The sequence below is a fragment of the Chrysochloris asiatica genome, unplaced genomic scaffold (genome assembly GCF_000296735.1).
Source record: "Chrysochloris asiatica unplaced genomic scaffold, ChrAsi1.0 scaffold00350, whole genome shotgun sequence".
Classification (NCBI taxonomy): Eukaryota; Metazoa; Chordata; class Mammalia; order Afrosoricida; family Chrysochloridae; genus Chrysochloris; species Chrysochloris asiatica.
In genome coordinates this window covers 1,663,486-1,684,268 of record NW_006408868.1, presented here as the reverse complement: position 1 = coordinate 1,684,268, position 20,783 = coordinate 1,663,486, and the positions used below count along the sequence as shown (strand labels likewise).

The window sequence follows — 20,783 nt, the reverse complement described above, 5'->3', positions numbered from 1 at the left end:
AATAGCAGAGAAACAGTTGCCACTAGGCCCCCAATAAAACAAGACTGGATGATGAACACATTTTTCTAGTTGTTGTTTTATTTTCTCCTATCAAATTAGACCTGGAGCAGTTTTCAATAGTTCTTTCCTTAATTTAATTTGAAAAGGGAAAATGAAAGTTTTTTTACTCCAAAATATTCTGGGTAAGGGAGACTGGAGATGGAGAGGAAGAAGACAGAATTCACACTTGTGTTCTTCAGAAGAACCTGACTATTCTAACACAATACTGAACATGCATCCACTTCCTGTCCCAAAACCCAGTGCAGGCCTCAATGGAGCTCCCATGTTCCACTGTGTTTCATTAGCTCACGTCTCTGTGATAAGTTTGCTTAAAAAAAAAAAAAAGGAAATAAAAGCAGTATGACAAATATAAAAGAATTTTAACCATTCAGAATGATGCTAAAAATCTGCCTTCCAATCCCTGATCCATAATTCCTTTCATCAGAGGTAACCCCTGTTAACAGTTACTTTTGTATCCCTCTTGGGGGGAAATACATGTGTATGTCAGCTTAAATATATTTCCTTTGAAAATGGACATAAACAAAATCATACTGGGCTTTTTATTCTGCAGCTTATTAACAGTGTTATTTGGAGATCTTTCTGGACCAATCAATCAATTTAGGTCTTTATCTTTTTAGCATGATGTTGTATGTATGTACCTTCATATAGAAATCCAAACCCAAATAGCTAGGCACTGATTTCTTTCAGGTTCTTTGTTATGACAGTGTTAAAACTATGTCTTAGCACATGTAGAATACATACCTGGCAGTGGCATTACAGGTTAAAGGAGGTCAGACTTTAAAATTTTTGATACCCGCTGCTGTCAAGTTGATTCCAACTCATAGCAACCCTGTATAGGGTTTCTCAGGCTGTAAATCTTTATAGGAGCAGACCGCCTCATCTTTCTCCCACAGAGTGACTGGCGGGTTTGAATTATGGTTAGCAGTCCAGTGTCTATCTTATGATGCATTGACCAGTGGTTGCACTAGTTAATTTTTCTGGAGTATATTTGCACACACACACACACCCCAATTTTTTTGCAAATTTTTCACCTTCAAAATTATAAGTAATGGTTTAGAGAATGCCCAAATGTCCTTCACTTAGATTCAACAATTTTGTGTTGGCACATTTGTCTCTTTCTTGTAATTTATTTATTTTGTCACATATTAATATAATTATTTATTATATACCTTCTACTCCACTTCTGATGTGGTGCTGTAGGATAAGCACTGGACTTCTGACTGCAAGATTGGCAGTTCATACCCACCAGCCACTCTTGGAAACAGTGTCACTGTGAGTCTGAACTGACTCCAGGGCATTTAACAACAACAACTCTTCCCTTATGGACTGCCTTGCTATCCAGCATTTTGCATTTCTGGCAATAGCAAAAAAAAAAAAAAAAGAAAGAAATTAGGCTATTTTGCATATTAATGATGTAGTTAGGTAGCAGCTAGTGAACATGGAGGTGCTAGGTGAGAGTAATATTGGCTGTGATGGTTAAGATATTATATCAGCATAGTTGAGCCATGATTCTCAGTGGGTTTGCAGTCGTATAATGATGTAGTCATCCTCCATTTGTGGTTTGTTCGTTTTGTTTTCCTTATTCATATGATGTCGATTTTCATATAACAACCTGGTCTTCAGAACCTACCCATATTGATAAAGTATGAGTATTATCAATATGTATGAGTATTTATTTTAGAATTATGGTGTATTTATTATGACTATATACTCTATAATATAGCTATTATATGATTATGATATAATTATTATATGTAATTATATATTAGAGCATAGGATATGTCATGTTTTTTGCCCCTAAACTATTTAAAAGTAAATTGCTGCCATTCTAAGACTTCAGCATGTATCTCCTAAGGTCAAGGACAGTTCCTTGGTATAAGCTCTGATTCCTGTGTTTTATGCTGATGGGTGCAGAGAAAAAATGAGCAGGAAGGTTACTGTGGCCCAGAGTGAAATCCAGATCATTTTGTCCTGGTCCAGTGTCCTCCCTGTCTCCTTGAGCCCCTGATCCCTCAGTGAGACTCAAGGGAAGGAGGCTTCCTGCTTTTGAGGACCATTCAGACAAGCGGGACCTCTTCACTTCAACTTCAAACTTTTTGGAATTACTGATGTTTTATATCTGTGATGTGTCAACAAAATGAGAGGTCTCCTTACAATTCCACCTGGTTTTTTTTTTGCTATCAAAATGCTTCTGTAAACACCAGTCTGGTTCTGTCACTTGTACAGGCAGTCTGTATTTATTGGAGAAGCAGGGTTTATTGATTTGGGTACTGTTTTCTCCATCCTTCTCCTCCTTTTCTACCCTCATTGGTAGCACAGGCTTATAAAGCTACCTTTATAAAAAGTTGGGTCTTGACAGAGCATCTTAGTGGACTTGTGTTGGTGTGTGATAGAACCTCACACATGGAGCATTTTTAGTGCTTATTGTAGTAGATAGAATCCTTATAGAAATAGTCTCTCTGGGATCTTAAGCAAGTTTTGAAACTTTTTATTTCCTTTTGTTCATTTGGCTGCATCTGCAGTTCTGAGCTGAAGATGTGAATCTGATGTGTCTTTTATCATCTGAAGTTGATCAGGTAGCTGAAGGAGTGGCCTGCACCTACCATCTGTTCTGTAGCTGGAAGTGTCACTCTCTAGTGCTGTGACTACAGCCAGTATCCTTCCTCAGTCCTCTCCACCCCTAGTACTCTGTCATCTGCACATGTAACAGTCGTTTTTCTAAAACAAAAGTCCAACCATGTATTTGATGCTGCTTAGAACTCTTCCTTGGCCTTTCCTTTGTTAACACGATTCATTCCAGGACTCTTAGTCCAGATCTTTCCTTATTTGACCTCTGCTCAATGTGTCTTCCTTGTCACCTGCTATTCCACTGTCTCAAGTCCTACATTTAAACCTCATCCACTTAAGCCAAACTTACTCAGCTGTGTGATCTTCCTGTACTTATGCTTGTCATGTTTGCTCTACCTAGAATGTACCTTCTCTTCCCCCTCTGTGGTCCACTTGCCAAATTCTCATTCAGACTTCAGGACCTGACTTGACCATCTCCCATCAGTGCAGCCTCTCTTGATCAGTGCCCTTCCACCTGGCAGGCGGGGTTAATCATCCTGCCCTTCATTCCACCTCAGGCTTACCACCTCTCTAACATTATCATACTACTGTGTTACATGCCTGCCCCGGCCAGACAACTGACTTTGCCTTAAATCCTCAATGCCTGTATTGGACCAGGCACTCAGTTGATGTTTGGGTGGCTGGGTGGGTGGATGGATGGATGGGTGGGTGAATGGATGGATTGATTTATGCCTGCATAGAGCATACCCTGAAATTAGAAATAGCTACCTTCCACTCCAGTGTTTATACAAGAGAGGCTTGTCACAAGGAAGAATACAATGAGTCACACACAATGAGAAGTCATCCTTCTTAAGTATCCAGTTCTGAAGTGTCTATACTGATTGACGGCAGTACAGGGTCTCTCCAGCCTTCCCTGGGCTCTTTGTGTAGAGTCTCATGTTAAAAGAGAAAAGACCTTATCTTCTTAGTGTAAACATTGTGAATGAACTGATAATGCAGCTTGTGATGTGCATCCATCTTCATGTTTGCTGCTTTGGAAATTTGCTGAATGTCTTTCTTTTCTTTCAGTCAAACGCTTCAGAGAACCAAAGCATGAAAGACGTCCATGGAAGATATGGTGGGTATTTAAGTATTAATTCATGTCTAGCATGCTTTTGATTATTTGAGAGTTTGTAGGGACAGGAGAGTAATGTCATCAGTTACACAAAACATGAAGTGTCTGGAATCCCTTAGTTGAGTTAACCATCAGGAACTGTGTGTAATATGAAAGCATCTCTGTTTTCTCCAGATGACTTTTGAACCTTGTCTTTATTTTATCATGTTTCTGCTATCCATATTGAAAGAACGAAGACATTACTCACACATGAGGCTCATCTGATTGTGTCTTTCTTTCATTAGATTATGTTTAAACTCCTGTATTCTATAGTATGGGGAGTGCGGTAGCTCCTCCATAGGACAAGCACTGGACTGCAAACTACCTGATTGGCAGTTCAAGCCCATCAACCACTGCACAAAAAAAGATGTGGCTTTCTGCTCCTGCAAAGATTTACAACCTCAGAAACTCAACAGCACTTAACAACAATTCTGTATGCTTAGGCAAAAGAAAATTATCCAAATTTGGAGATTAGTCAACATGCCACATAAATATTCCTCTCCCCAAAACAAGCCTTTCTTTGTCCTACGATAAGCCTGTGGCTTCAGGATTAGCTTCAAAAGATGAAATTTAAAAAGCTGCTGTGTCCTCAGAAGTCACCTTTTACGGGGCTGCCTTCTACTTGTACTTGCCCAAATAAAATAGCCATTGCCCCCTCCAAAGAAAAAGTTCAGTAAATCACTGTGATACAGGCTCCTTTATAAAATTTGAGGCATATACTCAATTGTACTACTGCTTTGTTGCTGTTGTTAACTGCCGTTGAGCCGGTTCCAACTCACAGCGACCCTGTATAGGGTTTCCGAGGAGCAGCTGGTGAGTTTGAACCACTGGCCTGTGGTTCAAAATAACCCTGTGGTCCAGTGTTTATCCTGCAGCACTACACTAGGACTCATGCACTACTGTTGTTGTTGTTGTTGTTGTTAAGTGCCATTGAGTCAGTTGTGACTCATAGCAACCCTGTATAGAGTTTCCGAGGAGCAGCTAATGGATTTGAATCATCGACCTTGCTGTCCAGTGCTTATCCTACAGTACCACAGCAGGACTGCCCTGGTGGGCTAGATGTTAATAATTTTCATGTACATTACTCTCCACCCCTTCACACCCTAGTTGATTTCTCTCTCAAATCTGGATACTTAGCTTTAGAATGTATGAATGCCTACCTCAGGACCCCAGAGGAGCTTGCTAGAGACTTAGATTTGAAGCAGTTTGTTTTACCACATTGCCTGTTAGTAGGGTATCCCTGTTGTTGTTGTTAAGTGCCATCGAGTCGGGTCCGACCCATAGCGACCCTGTACAGGGTTTCCGAGGGTGTAAATCCTTACGGGAGTAGAAAGCCTCATCTTTCTCCCGTCCCTAGATGGTGCAAATGGTTAATACTCTAAGTTGCTCACCAAATGGTTGAAGGTACTAGTCCACCCAGAGGTGCTCAGGAGAAAGGCCTGGTTGTCTACTTAAAATCAGCCGCTGAAATCCTCTGGAGTACAGTTGTACTCTGACACACATGGGCTCACCGTCAACTTCACAGCAACCAGTCACTGACCCTCTAGTGATTTCTGCTTTCCACCAATTTTAGGAAATGATTTTCAAGCCTTGGTTGCAGGGTTGATCTGGATGATCTTTCCAATCCTTACACTTCATGCCTGACATCCCACGTGCTCCTCTTACGTGGCCTGACCTTACTCCGATGCCCCACCTGGGAGGCAGAGAGAGACAACTGTGATCAAAAGGCAAGCTCCTGCATTGTCTCCAGGGGCTCCTGGTAGAGGAGAAACTGAAGATACACATCATTATCCCCACCAAGCTCTTACCACGTGAACACAGGTGACAGGTGCCTTACAGATGAACTGTGTTAGTTTCTACTTTGAAACTCCTGTCAGACCGCCCAGGCCAGGGATTGGCAAACTACATCACACAGGCCAGATCTGGCCTATCATTTTTTTTATCAGTAAAGTATGTAACTGCTATCATTCTACAGCAACAGAGACTGCATGATCCACAAAACCTAAAAAATTTATTCCCTGGCTCTTAACAGAACAAGTTTGCCAGCCCCTGAGCTAGCCCAGTGTTTAGATGGTGGCCGCTAAAATTCGTTTAGGTTTCAAATGCTGTACTGAATCTGTGTAAGTAGTGTTGCACATAATTTGCTCATTTTGAGTGAAGCTGAGTGGGAACTCTTAAAATAGAGGCACATTGGACTTTGTCACAAAGCAATGATCGAATGTTTTCAAGTAAAATAGAACAAGAAAAATGAAATATTCTTATTTCAAATAAATTAATCAGTATTCTCTTAGGGAATTCAGCTGCAGTGTTACTGACAGTTGAGCTATAACTGAAATGCCCAACCTGAGATAGACCTGGTTGCCCCAGGGAGAGGAGACTCATGACTAGAAGTGGGTGCAGGGGGAGTCTCCAAATTGGAAGGCATTTATAAGTGATATTACATCATGGGATTGCCATCAATGACTTGAAATAAATGTGTATGAATTGTTGGATGGAAAACTGATTTGCTTTGTAAAATTTCACCCAGTTCACAATAAAAATTCAAAAATAAAATAAAATTGGAATGCTTTTGTCCTGCTTTAGACTCCAAATCATTTCCCTCCAAATTAGATACTGCCCTCTTGTCAGAGTGGTAATAAGTGATGGTTCTATTTTTTCCAGGTTTTTAGACACTTCCAAACAAGCCATAGGAATGCTGTTCATCCACTTTGCAAATGTATACTTAGCAGATCTTACCGAAGAGGACCCTTGTTCTCTGTAAGTGCTCAGTTCTGAATGCAAACATCTCAATCACCAAACATTCCCACTCACCTGCCCCCTGTTGAGAACAGGAGTCAGCTCTGCATTGTTCTCAGGTCCTGCTTCCTCTAGTTCCCCTGTGCTTCTCTGAGAGGTTACCCCATGGGTGCAGCCCATGAGCTCCACTACACAACTACCTGTTGGCTCTTAGGACTTTACACAGTGACATTTGCTCTGTGCATTGGCTTCCTACTAGCCAACCTGAGTACTCTGGCTTTCTATCACCAGTATCCAAGCAACCTCTGGTAGGACAGGATGATGCCCTGAAGGGGTGCCTCTTTGCTAGAACAGGACACAACTCCTCTGTGGTGTTGCCCACTCAGGTTCAGAACCATTGCTGGCCTCTGTGATCTGAAAATCACCGAGTTGGTTTTCATGGGGAGTTCTGCCTTGTCCATTAAGTGTACCTTTGACACAACAATCTGTCTGAATCCCAGTTTGAGCCATAATATGCTGTCCTCTTTGCTCATAGCACTCATGACTCCTTCCTTGGTGAACTCACTGACAAAGGGACTCGCCTGCCTTGTTCTAGCTCCTGGGTGCCCCCAAACTCCTACCCCAACTGTCTCCTATCATTGTGCCTTTGCTCACACTGCCATCTATGTGTCTTGAGCATCGTCCAGCCCTGCTCCACCCTGCCCCTGAGGAAGAGCAAGGTGAAGGCTGATGAATTCCTTGTCAGGAACCTTGAGTGTGCATTCAGCATCACTGGGAATAAAAGATAACTTTTAAACTTCTGTTTTGGAGAAAAAGTTTACAGTTACAAGATTTATTCCACGCTCAGCTTTCAGAGGGAAGTTGTGAAGTCTCCTCCCCCAGGGTCTTCGTATAAGATCTAGATAGGTCAAGACGTATTTAGCTGGTTTGGGAAGAGTCCCCAACCTGGGGCACTGGAAGGGCAAATTCCTATATTGGAGATAGTTAGGAAAGGATCCTGTCCCTCAGACCCCTGCGCCCTGAGGCAAGATCATGCTGTCCTTTGAGGAATCATCTTGATGCCAGTATCTGAGACACCAGGGTGACCTAACTCCTGGTGCATCCATAACCACTTCACTTCCCCTTGTATGCACCTCCATCACCCATTTGCAACAGGGGGATGCAGGCCTTTAAGGAGGATGTTAGCAACCTGCATCACAGCGAGGATGGAGAGTTGTCTAGAAAATACATCACTTGGGGTTGTTGATAGCACTCAGGAGAAGAGGCCTGAGATGGAGCTGGTATAGTGAGAGCACACTCACCTGAGAGGCCCACCTGTGGGAAGACAGCTTCTCTGGGCCTCAGTTTTATCATGGACCCTATGTGCCCTGCCACACCCATGGATTACCATGAAAGCTTCAAGAAGATGAGTATAAATGCTTGCTGAAAACCAGAGAGGTTTTGAAGACATTACTGTAAATGAAGACATTACTAATCAGAAGATTATTTTTATTAAAACAGTGCAGGCGTGAAAATTCCAGCAGTTGCTTGAGAAGCTACTGAGTGGAAGACAGGGAATGCAGAGCTCCATAGTGTGGCATGGTCCCCGGCCATGTGGAAGAGCCAGTACTGGGCTGGGGTTCATTGCGGTCTCTCATGCTGGGCTTGCCCTGGAACTCTTCCCAGATAAGGAGTAGGGTAGGGGTTGGGCAGGACCTGGGGCATCTTGGGAGACTGCCGATCTAGAGGGGAAGCAGGTCCTAACTCAGGGAAAAGAGAAACAAACAGGAGTGAGCTGTTTGTACAGGGTAGGATCCTCTGTGCTAGGGATGCTGCTCTGGGATGGAATCAGCTTGTGTGACCTTAGGGACTAAGATTCTAACAACAGGAGACCTGATGGCACAGTGGTTAAAGCACTCGCCTGCATTTGAACCCATCAGCAGCCCTGCAGGAGATAGATGTGGCAGTCTGTTTCCATAAAGATGTACAGCCTTGGAAACCCTATGGTGTAACTTGATGGCAGTGAGTTTGCTATTTTGGTTTTGATCTTAACGCATTTGTGTGATGCTTACTAAGGGCCAGGCTTTGCTCTAAAAAGTTTACTTTTATTAACTCATTAATGCTTACACTAGCCTTGCAATAGATACTTTCATTATTCCTATTTTACAATTGGTGTAACTGAGGCACAGAGAGAGAGGTTATGTAACTTGTTTGCATTCACACAGCTGGGGAGTGATGGTGCAAGGATTCAAGCCCGGATAGTCTGGCTCCTGGGCCCATGTGGTGCTCAGCTTACCTGCCTGGCTAAACATGCTATGTTGAGACTCAGGATAGAGACCATAACTTTTTTTTTTGAATTCCCAGGGTCTGGCACAGAGCAGCCTCCATAAATAACTGGTATGTGAGTGAATAAACTAGCCCGTAAGGTGTCCTTGTTATTTTCAGGATAGGTCTCAGATGTGAGAGTCTCTGCAAACCAATTACATTTAAGTGCTTGGAAGCAGCATAGCCCAGGGCCAGAGATCTGCTGTAAGCTGGAGGGGAAACTGCTTTGGAGATGAGTGCTCTTTCTTCCATCTCTGGTCTGAGAATGACCCCTTGTGGTTTGAAGAGGGAAGGACAAGGCCCAAACTGTTGCATAGTGGTTATGAGTCAGACTGCTAACCTCAAGGTCAGCAGTTTGAAACTACCAGCCATTCCTTGAGAGAAAGATGAGGCTTTGCTCCCATAAAGATTTACAGCCTCGGTGGTGACCATGTTCATCACCGATAAGGAGAAGTGAGGGAAAAACAGCAATGAAGCTGCGAGCTAAGCCCTATAATGTTCAATAGACTCCTGTGAACCTGGGTGGAGACCTGGTTGGCCAGCAGGGTGGCAAGACCTGGGGACTCTTGGGCCCAGAGTCAATGACATAGCCACAGAGGACTAGAGTGGAAAATGAAGTGTCCAGCTGATAAGAAGAGAGGGCATATGCTCAAGAACCCCCACACTTGCAGATAATAACTACTTGACCTGGCTTCAATGACTGGATGGATGATTAGAGCTCAACTAGAAGAAAGAAAAGGAAAAAAAGAGTAATCTGATACAATTTGATGAACTTGACCTACACCTATGGATGCAGTAGCTCAAAAGAGGGAACAGATCTTTACAGCGAAGATCATTCCCACCCCCTCCATACACAGAGTAGACAGGGATGGGCAACTTGCACATTGGCTACCCAAAATGGGGGGGGCTACAAAAGCAAGAAGTGACTGGCTTACAAGCTTTCAAGAGGGAGCCTAGATCCAGAGGGCGTGGAGGAAGGTAGAATCTCCACTGAGTAGTATCCAATCTGTCTAGGTAGGACTGATGAAAGGAAATGGGGATAGGTCTCTTGTGATACAACAGTGAATAATTGTTATCAGGACTGATTGTGAGGGTTGGAAATGTAAAGGTAGACATTTTGTAGCAAGGAGGGGAGTGATTAACTTTGCAGTCTAGGAGCGGAGGTCCCTGGGACCATGAAGGGAGAAGAGCGTAGAGCGGGACCCTACCCAGAGAAGCAGTGATGCCAGAGATGGAGGCAGAGACGATGACGTGGAGAGATGGAGCAGCTGGAGACTTTACACCTAGAGATGGAGACAACCGGGAGATGGGGGAAGGGCAGGGGGCGGGGGGCAGGCTTGTAGGATATACCCTTTGGTTGGTTGATGATGCATGGAGGGGATTGTAACCATGGCAATGAAATGGTATATAATAGGATGAATGTAAAATTAATGTTCTCCCATGTAAACTATCACATAATTCACAATAAAACATTAAAAAATATGTATGTATTTACAGTCTCAGAAACCTATGCAGTGTTGCTATAAGTTGGAACCGACTCCATGGCACATAACCACCACCACCCCACATACACATACGTTTCCCCCTCACTACTGGTGCTTGTTTCTGCCAGACACCTGCCTCGCTGTCAGGTCACTGAGCAGAACTGGACCAGAGTACTGTGCATGTCCCCAGGGGCAGGGGGAAGGCTGAGAGTCTACAGAAAATGAGCCAGGTGTCACAGAGGGCCTGTGGTCTGTGGTGCTCAGCTAGATCTGGTGTCCTCACACATGGGCATCCAGAGCCATCCCTCAGGAGCAGGACCAGTCATGGTGTTAGGATGCTGTGCTGAGGGCACTGAAGAACACTCCCTCACCCTTATACTCACAGATGGCTGTACAACAACTTCTGCTGTCTGGCAGGTTTCTGGGTGCAGGGCCCTCGAGGGAGAGTAGGTAAAGGAAATTCAGGTTTTCTGTCAGACAAATGGAAACAGACCTTATAAAAACACTTTGTGTGCATTTTGTCCTGACCCTTCTCTTCTTTTCTTCCAGTTTTCCTGTCTTTAAACTGTAAAAGCATTTATGTGCACTTGAGCTGCGGCACTCTGAAGTTCCAGGGCACATGAGGCTCTGTGCCTCTGTCTTCTTTAGTGTGAGGAAGCCGAGACTGTTTTGGGCAGCGCTTTCCTGAACAGTGCTTTAGTGGAGCCCCGCTGTCAGGGAGTGCACAGAATTGATCGATTTTTTTTTTTTTCTCAAAGCAGTGGTGCTCTGTTTCCTATTGATTTCCTCCACTGTTCCAGGTACTGTGTCTTCTGTCAAATCTTCACTTGGCCAGAACAGTAGAGGTTCCTTAAGTTTTGTCCTTCCTCCACACTTCCTCAGAGTTGGTAAACCCTTGATGAGCATCATTGTGGGAAGCCTCTCACAGAGGTGCATCAGAGCTACCAGCCCCTAGAACAACCACATAAACTGCTGTGCCAGTCAGCTTCTCCTCAGCCCGTACCTACAGTAATCTTCACTCTTTCCCCTGGAGGCCTTCTTGACCATGTCACCGTGCCATCTCTTCTCAGGTACCTCATCAACTTTCTCCTGGATGCCACTGTGGGCATGCTGCTCATCTACGTGGGCGTGCGGGCCGTCAGTGTCTTGGTGGAGTGGCAGCAGTGGGAATCCTTGCGTTTTGGTGAATATGGTAATGACCGTACCATGGACCGTGGATGGTGGGGACCGCCTCTAGGGGAGGGGGACCTTTGTCTTTGTCCAGTGATGGCACTCCAGGGAAGGTTCAGAGCTGGTGGCTGTGTACTCCCTGGACCTGATCTCCATCTTCTCAGCAGTGTCACAGTGCCAGGGCCTGTGAGCACCGGCCTTCCTGCCACGGCCATCACTTAGGTGACAGGAGCCAGGACTCACCATCCATGCAGGGAAGTACTAAATGTGAGCCTCTGGCACCAGAAGGCAGTGGTAATCCCACCTGCAGGGGTGCATGGCTCCCCACTCTGCCAGCTTCCCACAAAGGTCTCGCAACCTGCCACACTTATTCAGAGATCAGGCAGCTCTTGGGTGGGGAGGGACCCTTTAGGGAGGTGACAAACTCTGCTGTCTTTCTGCTGATGCCTGGATCTGTCTTGTCACTGGACCACTCTGTCAGCAGAGGGTCAGCAGTGAAAGGCGCATTCCCTCCTGGGCCAGGTCACCCTGCTCTGCCTCCACACTGCAGGCTAGCCCTTATTCAATGAATGTATGTACCAGGCACCAGGCCTGAAGCAGGTGGTACCTCCCGTGGTGAACGAGCCTGAACAGGAAGCCTCTGTGTGACTGGCTCTGAGTGGGGATGCAGTCAGACACTTTTACGAAACTGAGTCAAAGATTATATGCACTCTGGCTGTATAATTTAATCAACTTTTAAAGAAAAGACAAATATTTTTCAACATAATTTCTCTGTATTTCAATCCACCTTGTCCATATGTCAATAAGCTTTCATATTTCCTTATTCAAAAATGTTTTAGGCTGAACTTTGAGCCACAAATGCACCACTCCCTGTCTTCACTTCTTCATCAGAGGTGAATCTTCATCCTCGAAGGGCTACTTTCAGGGGACCAAACAGGTGAAAGTCTAATGGAGCAAGAATAGGAATATAGGAAGAATGCTTTAACACCTCAAAATGAAGTTTTGTGGCGTGTCAGCAGTGTGGGCAGAGGTGTGCAGGCATGCATTGTCATACAAGATCACAACACCCTTGGATAGCTGTCTTCTGTGTTTAATCTGAAGTTGAGTCTTCAGCTCTTTAGTGAGCACTTCACTGCAATGAGCACTGTTAATTGTTTAACCTTTTTCCCTATAGTGTTTCAGTATTAGCCCTTGAGGATCCCAGAAAACTGTAAGCATGAATTTTCCAGCTGATGGTTGACTTTGAACTTATTTTGTCGGCAATTGAGGATGTTTCCATTCCATATTCTGCCATTTACTCTTGTGCTCATAGTGATGAATCATGTCTCATCACCAGTAGGGATTGTTTTAAAGATATTTTTACCTACCTTCAAATATCAGTTTAAATTTGTTTGCAGATGTCCAAATACTTCTGTTTATGCTCTTCCATGAGTTGTTTCAGTACCCGTCTCGCACAAACTTCTCGAAACCCAAGTCTGCTATGGATTATTTCATAGGCAGAGCCATGGCTGATTTGCAAATGATTTGCCACATAATCTGCTGTCACTCGTGTATTTGACAGAACCATTTCACATGCACACTCAATGTTGTCATCAGCCGTGGATGAGGATGGGTGTTTTAATGTAACCAGAATACAGATAACTTTTGACTCACCCTCGTACTTTGTACTCAGAGAGATGGTGGATGTGGCTTAGATGAGCCAGCTGGTAAGAGGTGCCTTCTTGGAGCATTGCTGTATCCAAGTACCCATGTGACTCAGGACCCAAGGCTAAGGGGTAATGTCAGCTCTTTCCCTGCCATCAGACCTTCACAGCAGGCCCCGGTGTCTGTCCATTGATGTGACACAGGAGCTGCTCCTCTCGATTGGAACCATGTTAATGGAGCATTTGTCATGAAAGGGGCACATGGAACAAGGGACAGCAGGGTGCAGGTGGAATCCTGATGTCCGCTCTCCTCTCCTGGTCATGCCTTCCAAGGACCACCCACTCCTAGATACTTTAGACTCATAAGGGACTTACACTTTACAGGAGGAGCCATTTGTAGAACCAACTGTGAGTGGTCTGGGTATTTCTGGAAATCCTAAGTACAGTACTTATTTGTCTCCAGTGAGAGGAGATGAGCTCAGGGATGGGCTTTTCTTAGCCTGGTTACCTGATGCCTGATGAGTCACTGACTTAAGATAGTGCCTGACACTCCTGAAGCCTCAGGGAAGGCATGTGAGAAGCAATAATTCATTGATTCCTAACTTGGAGGGCTGCAATGAACAGTCTATAAATGTCCTCATTTATAGAATAGGTACCCAGAGATATTAAATGGCACAGGAAGGTCACCCAGCTTCTGTATGGTGGGGCTCCCACACCTACTACGTTGGTGTGTACCTAATTCCTCTCACCACTCAAAGAATAGTGCTCAACATTACAAAACTTCTAAAACTAGATGGTACCCAGCTACCACTACTGAATGTTCTGATCATGGCACAACATATGAATCCTGATAGAAAGAAAAATGTGAAATAGAACTTCAGCTTCTTAAAGAGTCCAGACTTACTAGACTTACTGAGGTAGAAGAAGCCCTAAGACTATGGCCTAGTTAATCTTTAAATTTTTAATAAAAACTATCCCCTAAAATCACCTTTCAGCTAAATAACAGGCTAGCTCAAGAAATAAAGATTGTCACCCTTGAGTATTGTGCCCTTTTTAAAAAAAGAAAATGACCTATATGATGCCAAACTGTCAGCAGCTATTTTAAAACACAGATGAAAAGAGGTGGTAGAGGGCAAGGAGTTTAAATCAATGGGAGTAAAACAATGAGAACAGAAATAACAAGACCAATGACACATAGGAAGAATGTAATCAGTGTCACTGATCATTACATCTAGGAACTGGAATGGCACTGAGCTTTGCTATGTAGATTTTCACCAAAAATATTTTTTCAAAAAAGAAGCTTCTAGAAGACAGAACTCTCTACTGAACTATAGCTGAACAGTGCTAAGGCATATCCAGTTACTGCTGCTCAGTGTCTGGGAATGGAGATCAGGAGTAGTGCTGACACAGCAGACATTATGGCACTACCTGTTGCTCCAAGGTTAGTTGAAAAAAAACAATGTAATGATCGAGCCTTCTGTCTCCATGCTACCATACTCACCCACTTGGCCTGCCTCAACCTTGGTCCTCAAGTCATCCTACCACTGCCTTTGGGTGTCTGTGTCTTAAAGCCTGGTGTCTTCAGGTAAAGCTGCCCTTCCTGAGACCACTTAGTCTTCCCCAGGCAAAGGAAGACCTATGCCCCTGGTCATCTGCTGTATTAGTTGTCCTGTGCGTCTTTAACAAATTAACACTAGGTCATTGGCTGAAAGCAACACAAACTATCTTACAGTTCTGTAGCTCAGAATTCTAACATGGGTCTCACTGAGCTAAAATCCAGCTGTTAGCAGGCTGATTCATTTCTGGAGGCTCAGGGAAGAGTAATTTCTTTGCCCTTTCTAGCTAGTAGAAGTCACATGCCTTCCATGGTACCTGACTCTTTTTCTCCCCTTTCAAAGCCAGAAACATCAGTGGAGTTTGAATCACTTCAGCCTTCCACCTCCCTCTTCCACTTTTAACCAGGGCTTTGTACTACTAAATCAGAATCTATAGTTTAACAATATCCCCAGGTTACTCGGAGATCTTGATAAACTGTAGATTCTGATTTAGTGTATCTAAGGTGGAAAGGCAAATTCTCAGCACAAGGTTGAACTAGAATGAACTGATTTGAAACCTTGCATGTAACTAACATATTCACTAGTTCTGGAAATTAGAGTGTGAACATCTCTGGAGGAACCTTTGTTCTGCCTGCCACACCTGTTAACCAGCTCATCCAATTGGGGAAGTATTTGATGTCTTAGATATCTAGTACTGCTAAACCAGAAATAACCAAATTTATTCTCTCACAGTTAAGGAGGCTAGAAGTCTAATTTCAGAACTTTTAGGGCAGGGGTGGGCCAGCCTGCAGGCCATATAAGGCTCTCAGAGCCATTTGGTCTGGACCTGCCAAGGCAACCGCAGTTCCACATTTGTTGTTAAGTGCCGTCAAGTCGATTCCCACCCATAGTGACCCTGTATAGCGTTTCCAAGGAGCAGCTGGTGGCTTGAACCACCAGCCTTGTAATACAAACAACTTTGCAGTCTGATGCATTAGCCCACAGCACCACATCAGGACTCCACATTAGGGGTGAGTTAATTACATGTTTTACCCAGTAGAGCAGGCTAATTTTTAAGGTGATAATTTTTTATGGCCCATGAATAATGTTATAACATCCTTTTAGAAGAAAAGTAGTTTCCCATCCTTACTGTAGGGGGAGGCTTTCTCTGTCAACTCTTGTGGAAGATCCTTGCCTCTTCAGTTTCTGTTTTCTGATTCTTTGGAGATCTCGGTGTGGCTTGGTATCAATCTTCCCCTATCTCTGCTTCTCTGGCTTGCTTATTTTATCTTGCTTAAATCTTAAAAGAGATTGACTCAAGACACACCCTACACTAATCCTGCCTCATTCACACAGCAGAGACAACCCATTCCTACATGGGATTGTAACCATGGGCATAGAGGCTAGGATTTACAACACATATTTTGGGGAGAAAATTCCATCTATAACTTTCCTCCCTTTGGGTCCCCAAAGTCATGTCATTGCCACATGTTAAACATCTATTACATCATCCCAAACATCTTAAATCAACTCCAAATCCAAAATCTAATCTTCTGAATCATCTAAATGAACTAAAGTGGAGACTTTAGGCATATCCCATCTGGGACAAGATTCCTCTTCATCAGTGAACCTGTGGAATCTAGAATACAATTTTTTTGTTTCCAAAGTATAGTGGTGGTATAGGCATTTCCATTATAAATGGTGGAAGTTGGAGGGAAAGAAAGGATTATAGCAGCAAATACAAAACCCAGCAAAACAAGTTACATTAGCTTTCAAGGCTGAAAAGTAATCCTGATGAGACCATCTGGACTCTGGTGTTGGCTATGCCCTCTGGATTGTGGGTAGAAGCCCCTCGACTTTGGACGGCTTCATTTTCCTCCATCTGAGTGGCAGCCCCACTCCCATAACTCGTTAACAGGCACTGTTTTTTCCCGTTGGTCATGGCCCTAATGGTACACCTTAATGGTAGCTTCACACTCTGGAACTGAGTTGGTGAAAATTTGTCTCTTTGAAATTTAGGAGGCTATGGCCCCACCCATTGAGATCCAGGACACTGTGGCCCCACCCTTTGAAATCAAGAATGTCTTCTTTACTATGCTCTTTCAATAGTTCTACTGCCTGTTTCTTGCCGATAGAATTCCAAGAGGCAAACAGTGTTCTTTCATTCTGGCTCTAACCCTTTCAATCTAAAATGATGGATTTTCTGCTGTGATAGCTTGATCCATCCAGTCACAGATTGAATTTCTTTAACAAAAGATTCTATGACCATGTCTTTGGTGAACATTCTAAGAAATGTTTGTACAACAGAATTGTCTAGATCTTTTTTTTTTTTTCATTTTGCACAGTTCACTTTTAAGTCCATCTCTTTCTTCTCAAGTTTTACTATATTAGCAAGGAGAAAACAGGTAGCACCAAACATTTGGACATAATTCAGGCAAGTTTTTTGCCACTGCATAAAATGCTTTATTCTTCTTCCATTGTCCAACTACACGTTCATCATTTGTTTTTAAAACCTCACCATAAACACATTTAACGTCCACATTTCTAGCACCAGTCTGCTGCTAGTACCACATACATTCTCTAAAACAATAGAAACTTTCTTTTGAGCCCTCACCAGAATTACCTCTGACGTCCATAATTTTACCAACAATCTCTTCAAGGCAATCTAGGCTTTTACTAGTAGCCACCTTACAATCTTCCAGCCTCTACCCCATTACCCAATTCCAAAATTACTTCCACATTTTAGATACTTGTTAAGTGCTGTCATGTCAGTTCAGACTCATAGTGACTGTATAGGGTTTCTGAGGCTTTACATCTTCATGGGAGCAGAAAGCCTCAGCTTACTGCTACAGAGCAGCTGGAGGGCTTAAACTGTGGACCTTGTGGTTTACAGTCCAGTTTAAATCCACCACCCTCCTTTTGGGTACTTTGTTTTGTTTTTAAGTGTTATTGAGTCAGTTCCAACTCATAGTGACCCTGTATAGGGTTTCCAAGAAGCAGCTAGTGATTTTGAACTCTGTAACCTTATGGTTCAAACTGACCTGTGGTCCAGTGCTTTAGTCCATAGTGCAACACCAGGACTCCTTTTAGGTACTATTGTCGTTGTTAAGTGCTGTGCAGTCGGTTCTGACTCATAAAGACTTTGTATAGGATTTCTAAGGAGTGGCTGGTGAGCTTGAACCACCAACTTAGTAGTTCAAACTGACCTTGCCGTCCAGTGCATTAACCCACAGCACCACACCAGGACTCCTAGGAATAATCAAAAAGTTCATGGAAAAATTTGATTCCATTTTTGCATGAACTTTTTAAAAGTTTTTCTTATGAGCTGAGTGATAGTTTACATGGGAGAACATCGGCTTTACACCAACATTTCATTGCAATGATTATAATCTCTGTGCACCAGTATTTGCTTTCATTCCCTCTTGTTTTTTTGGGGGGAGGTGGAGAGGATGTGCACAAAACCACTCAGAAATATATAATAATTTAAATAACCAAAGGGCACATTCTACAAGCCTGGCTCCTGACCACCAATACCCAGTCCCTCTTTTTCCATTGCATGAACTTTTTGAAGCTCCCTTTTATCTGTTTGAGCACCACCTCACTTTTCTGGTACTCAATTCTGTCTTAGTTACCTAGTGTGGCTATAACAGGAATGCCACAAGTGGAAGGTTTTAACAAACAAATGAATTTTCTCCCAGTTTTGGAGGCTTGGAAGTCCCTTTTCTGTCTAGAGGAAGGCCTTTCCTGTCAGGTCTGGGGAAAGGCCCTTCCTTATCTTCTGGTTCCTTGTTCCTTGGTGATCTCCATGTGTCTTAGCATCAGTCTTTCCCCATTCTGCTTTTTTACTTGCTTATTAAATCGCTGTTATAGCTCAAAAAAGAGATTGACTCAAGACACATACTACATTAACTCTGCCTCATTCATATGATAAAGATAACCCATTCCCAAACAGGAATATAACCACAAATATGGAGACTAGGATCTACAGGACAATTTGATCTATAATAGTCCCAAAGCTCTCTCTTCAGGTAAGTGAAGAAAGAGATTTTGTTTTCTAGGTCTCTGCCTTTGTTCCTGGAGTTCTGGTGTGGTGCTGTAGGATTAGCACTGGATACCTAACTGCAAGGTCGGCAGTTCAAACTTACCAGCTGCTTCTTGGAATCCCTTTACAAGGTTTGCTATGAGTCAGAACTGACATGACACACTTAACAACAACCACCACCACCTCTCTTCCTAGAGGAGAAGATCATGAACTTGCTAACAACAGCATGGGACTTAGGGTGATAAGTCACACAGCCCTAGAGGGAAAGATAGGATTCAGGCTATATGTAATATCTACAGTCTTGTGACCTGTCTGCTTTTTCCTACACAGAAGCCTTGGAAACAAAAGTCTGTGTCCCATGCAAGGAACCCTGGTAGAGCAATGGTTAAGTGTTCATCTATTAACTGGAAGAGTGATAGTTCAAATCTACCCAACGGCTCCATGGGATAAAGACATGAAGATACGTTTTTGTAAAGATTGCTGTTGTTAGGTCCCATTGAGTCAATTCCAAATCATCGCAACCCCATGTACAACCGAAGGAAAGTGCATGGTCCTGGGACATCTTCACAATCATTCTTACATTTGAACCTATTGTAGCCATTCTGTCAGTGCATCTCATTGTGGATCTTGCTCTTTTTCGCTGATCTTCTACTTCACCAAGCATGATAGCCTTAGACACCCTAGAAGAGGCAATTCTTTTCTGTCCTGTAGGTCAACGACCCACAACATATCCCACACAATGGTTTGTGGGCTTTGGTTCTCCTGCTTTCCAAATGCTCCTTCCAGTAGCCTTGTTCCCTCTTCTTTTGTACCTTTTCCTGCCATTTCCCTTGAGAGAGTAATTCAGCAACAACCAAACACTCCCATACTTATTGTTGGTAGTACGTGTAGCATCTACCTTCCAGACACTCCCATACCTGAGTCTGCCCATCAGTACAGTAAAAAAGCAGGGCATGAAGAGAATGCACCATGCCTGTCCTAAGTCTTAAGACTGCAGGGAATGTCTGGACATTGAGATGAAATAGAAGTCAGGCAACAAGTTAGTTGCAGCCATGGTTGTGTATACAAAAAAGGAAATGGTGTGCCTGAGGTTTACTGATAAGGCTTTTCTTTTTCACCATGTTTTTAAACTTTTTATTATAGCATCTAAATTTAAAAAAAAGAGACGTGTAGAGCAGAAACTTACAGCAGTTTGAGAGGCTACATGAGACAGATGGGAGGGAAACATTTTCCTCATTATCAGTTACTTAAAACTTAAGGAATGGACTTAAGTACACTCTGAGCAAGTTTATTTTATTTTGCTATTAAATACACATTGCTACTTGTTCTGTTGACTTTAGAACACACCAGTTCTGATTCAGAGATACTTCCTGGTAGTGCTTCGTGTCTGACTGTCCCCAGTCTTCCTTAAATATTTTGATCTGTTGTTGTTGAGAACTTCCCTCAATAAGGTCAGGTGGCTTACTGGAAGAATTTCAAGACTCCAGTAAAAACTAGCTAACAGGAATTGTACTGAAATGTGTGTGTGTGTGTGTGTGTGTGTGTGTGTGTGTTCTGGCTCAAATGTTACCCCCAAAGTAAAATTAGACAATAAGACCTCAGCGAGGCAATGGATATCTTTCCACATGCTTTCTGCCACACTTCTCTTGGTGGTTTTCCACAAAAGGGAATGGCCTAGTGCTTTGTCCATTACAGCTGCATAAAAGCATTCTCTTGCACATCCACTGTGTACAACTGGCAGGCTCAGGCAGGGACAGGGGCCTCCGGCAAGGATGTCTGGAAAAGGATTGTTACATAAATGATAGAAGCCAATGAGCAATGGGAGATTTCTGTTTATCACAGCTTAGAGTGGGGCTTCGCCTCCCCTGAAATGTCACCCCTACCCCCTCTTCTCACAGCTCTATGACAACCCCTGGTGGCCTCCCCATCTCCACTCCAACTGTGCAGAGTCTCCCACTTTAGAGAGACATGTATAGCTCCCCAGAGGCCTACTTGCTCTGCCCATCACAGAGGATGTAGATCATTCCCTGGTACTCCCCCGTCATCAAATCCCTTTGGGACATTTTGGAAGTGCTCTAAGGACTGAGT

At 43.4% G+C, this 20,783-nt stretch overlaps 1 protein-coding gene across 1 annotated transcript in view; it reads left to right on the top strand.

Annotated features, from left to right (window-relative positions):
* TMEM110 (transmembrane protein 110) overlaps positions 1-20,783 on the top strand; it is a 99,481-nt gene that overhangs the window by 67,533 nt on the left and 11,165 nt on the right. The window contains exons 2-4 of the mRNA XM_006876035.1: positions 3,697-3,745; positions 6,443-6,538; positions 11,376-11,497. Coding sequence (XP_006876097.1) covers positions 3,697-3,745; positions 6,443-6,538; positions 11,376-11,497 — 267 coding nt within the window. The remainder of the gene's footprint in view (positions 1-3,696; positions 3,746-6,442; positions 6,539-11,375; positions 11,498-20,783) is intronic.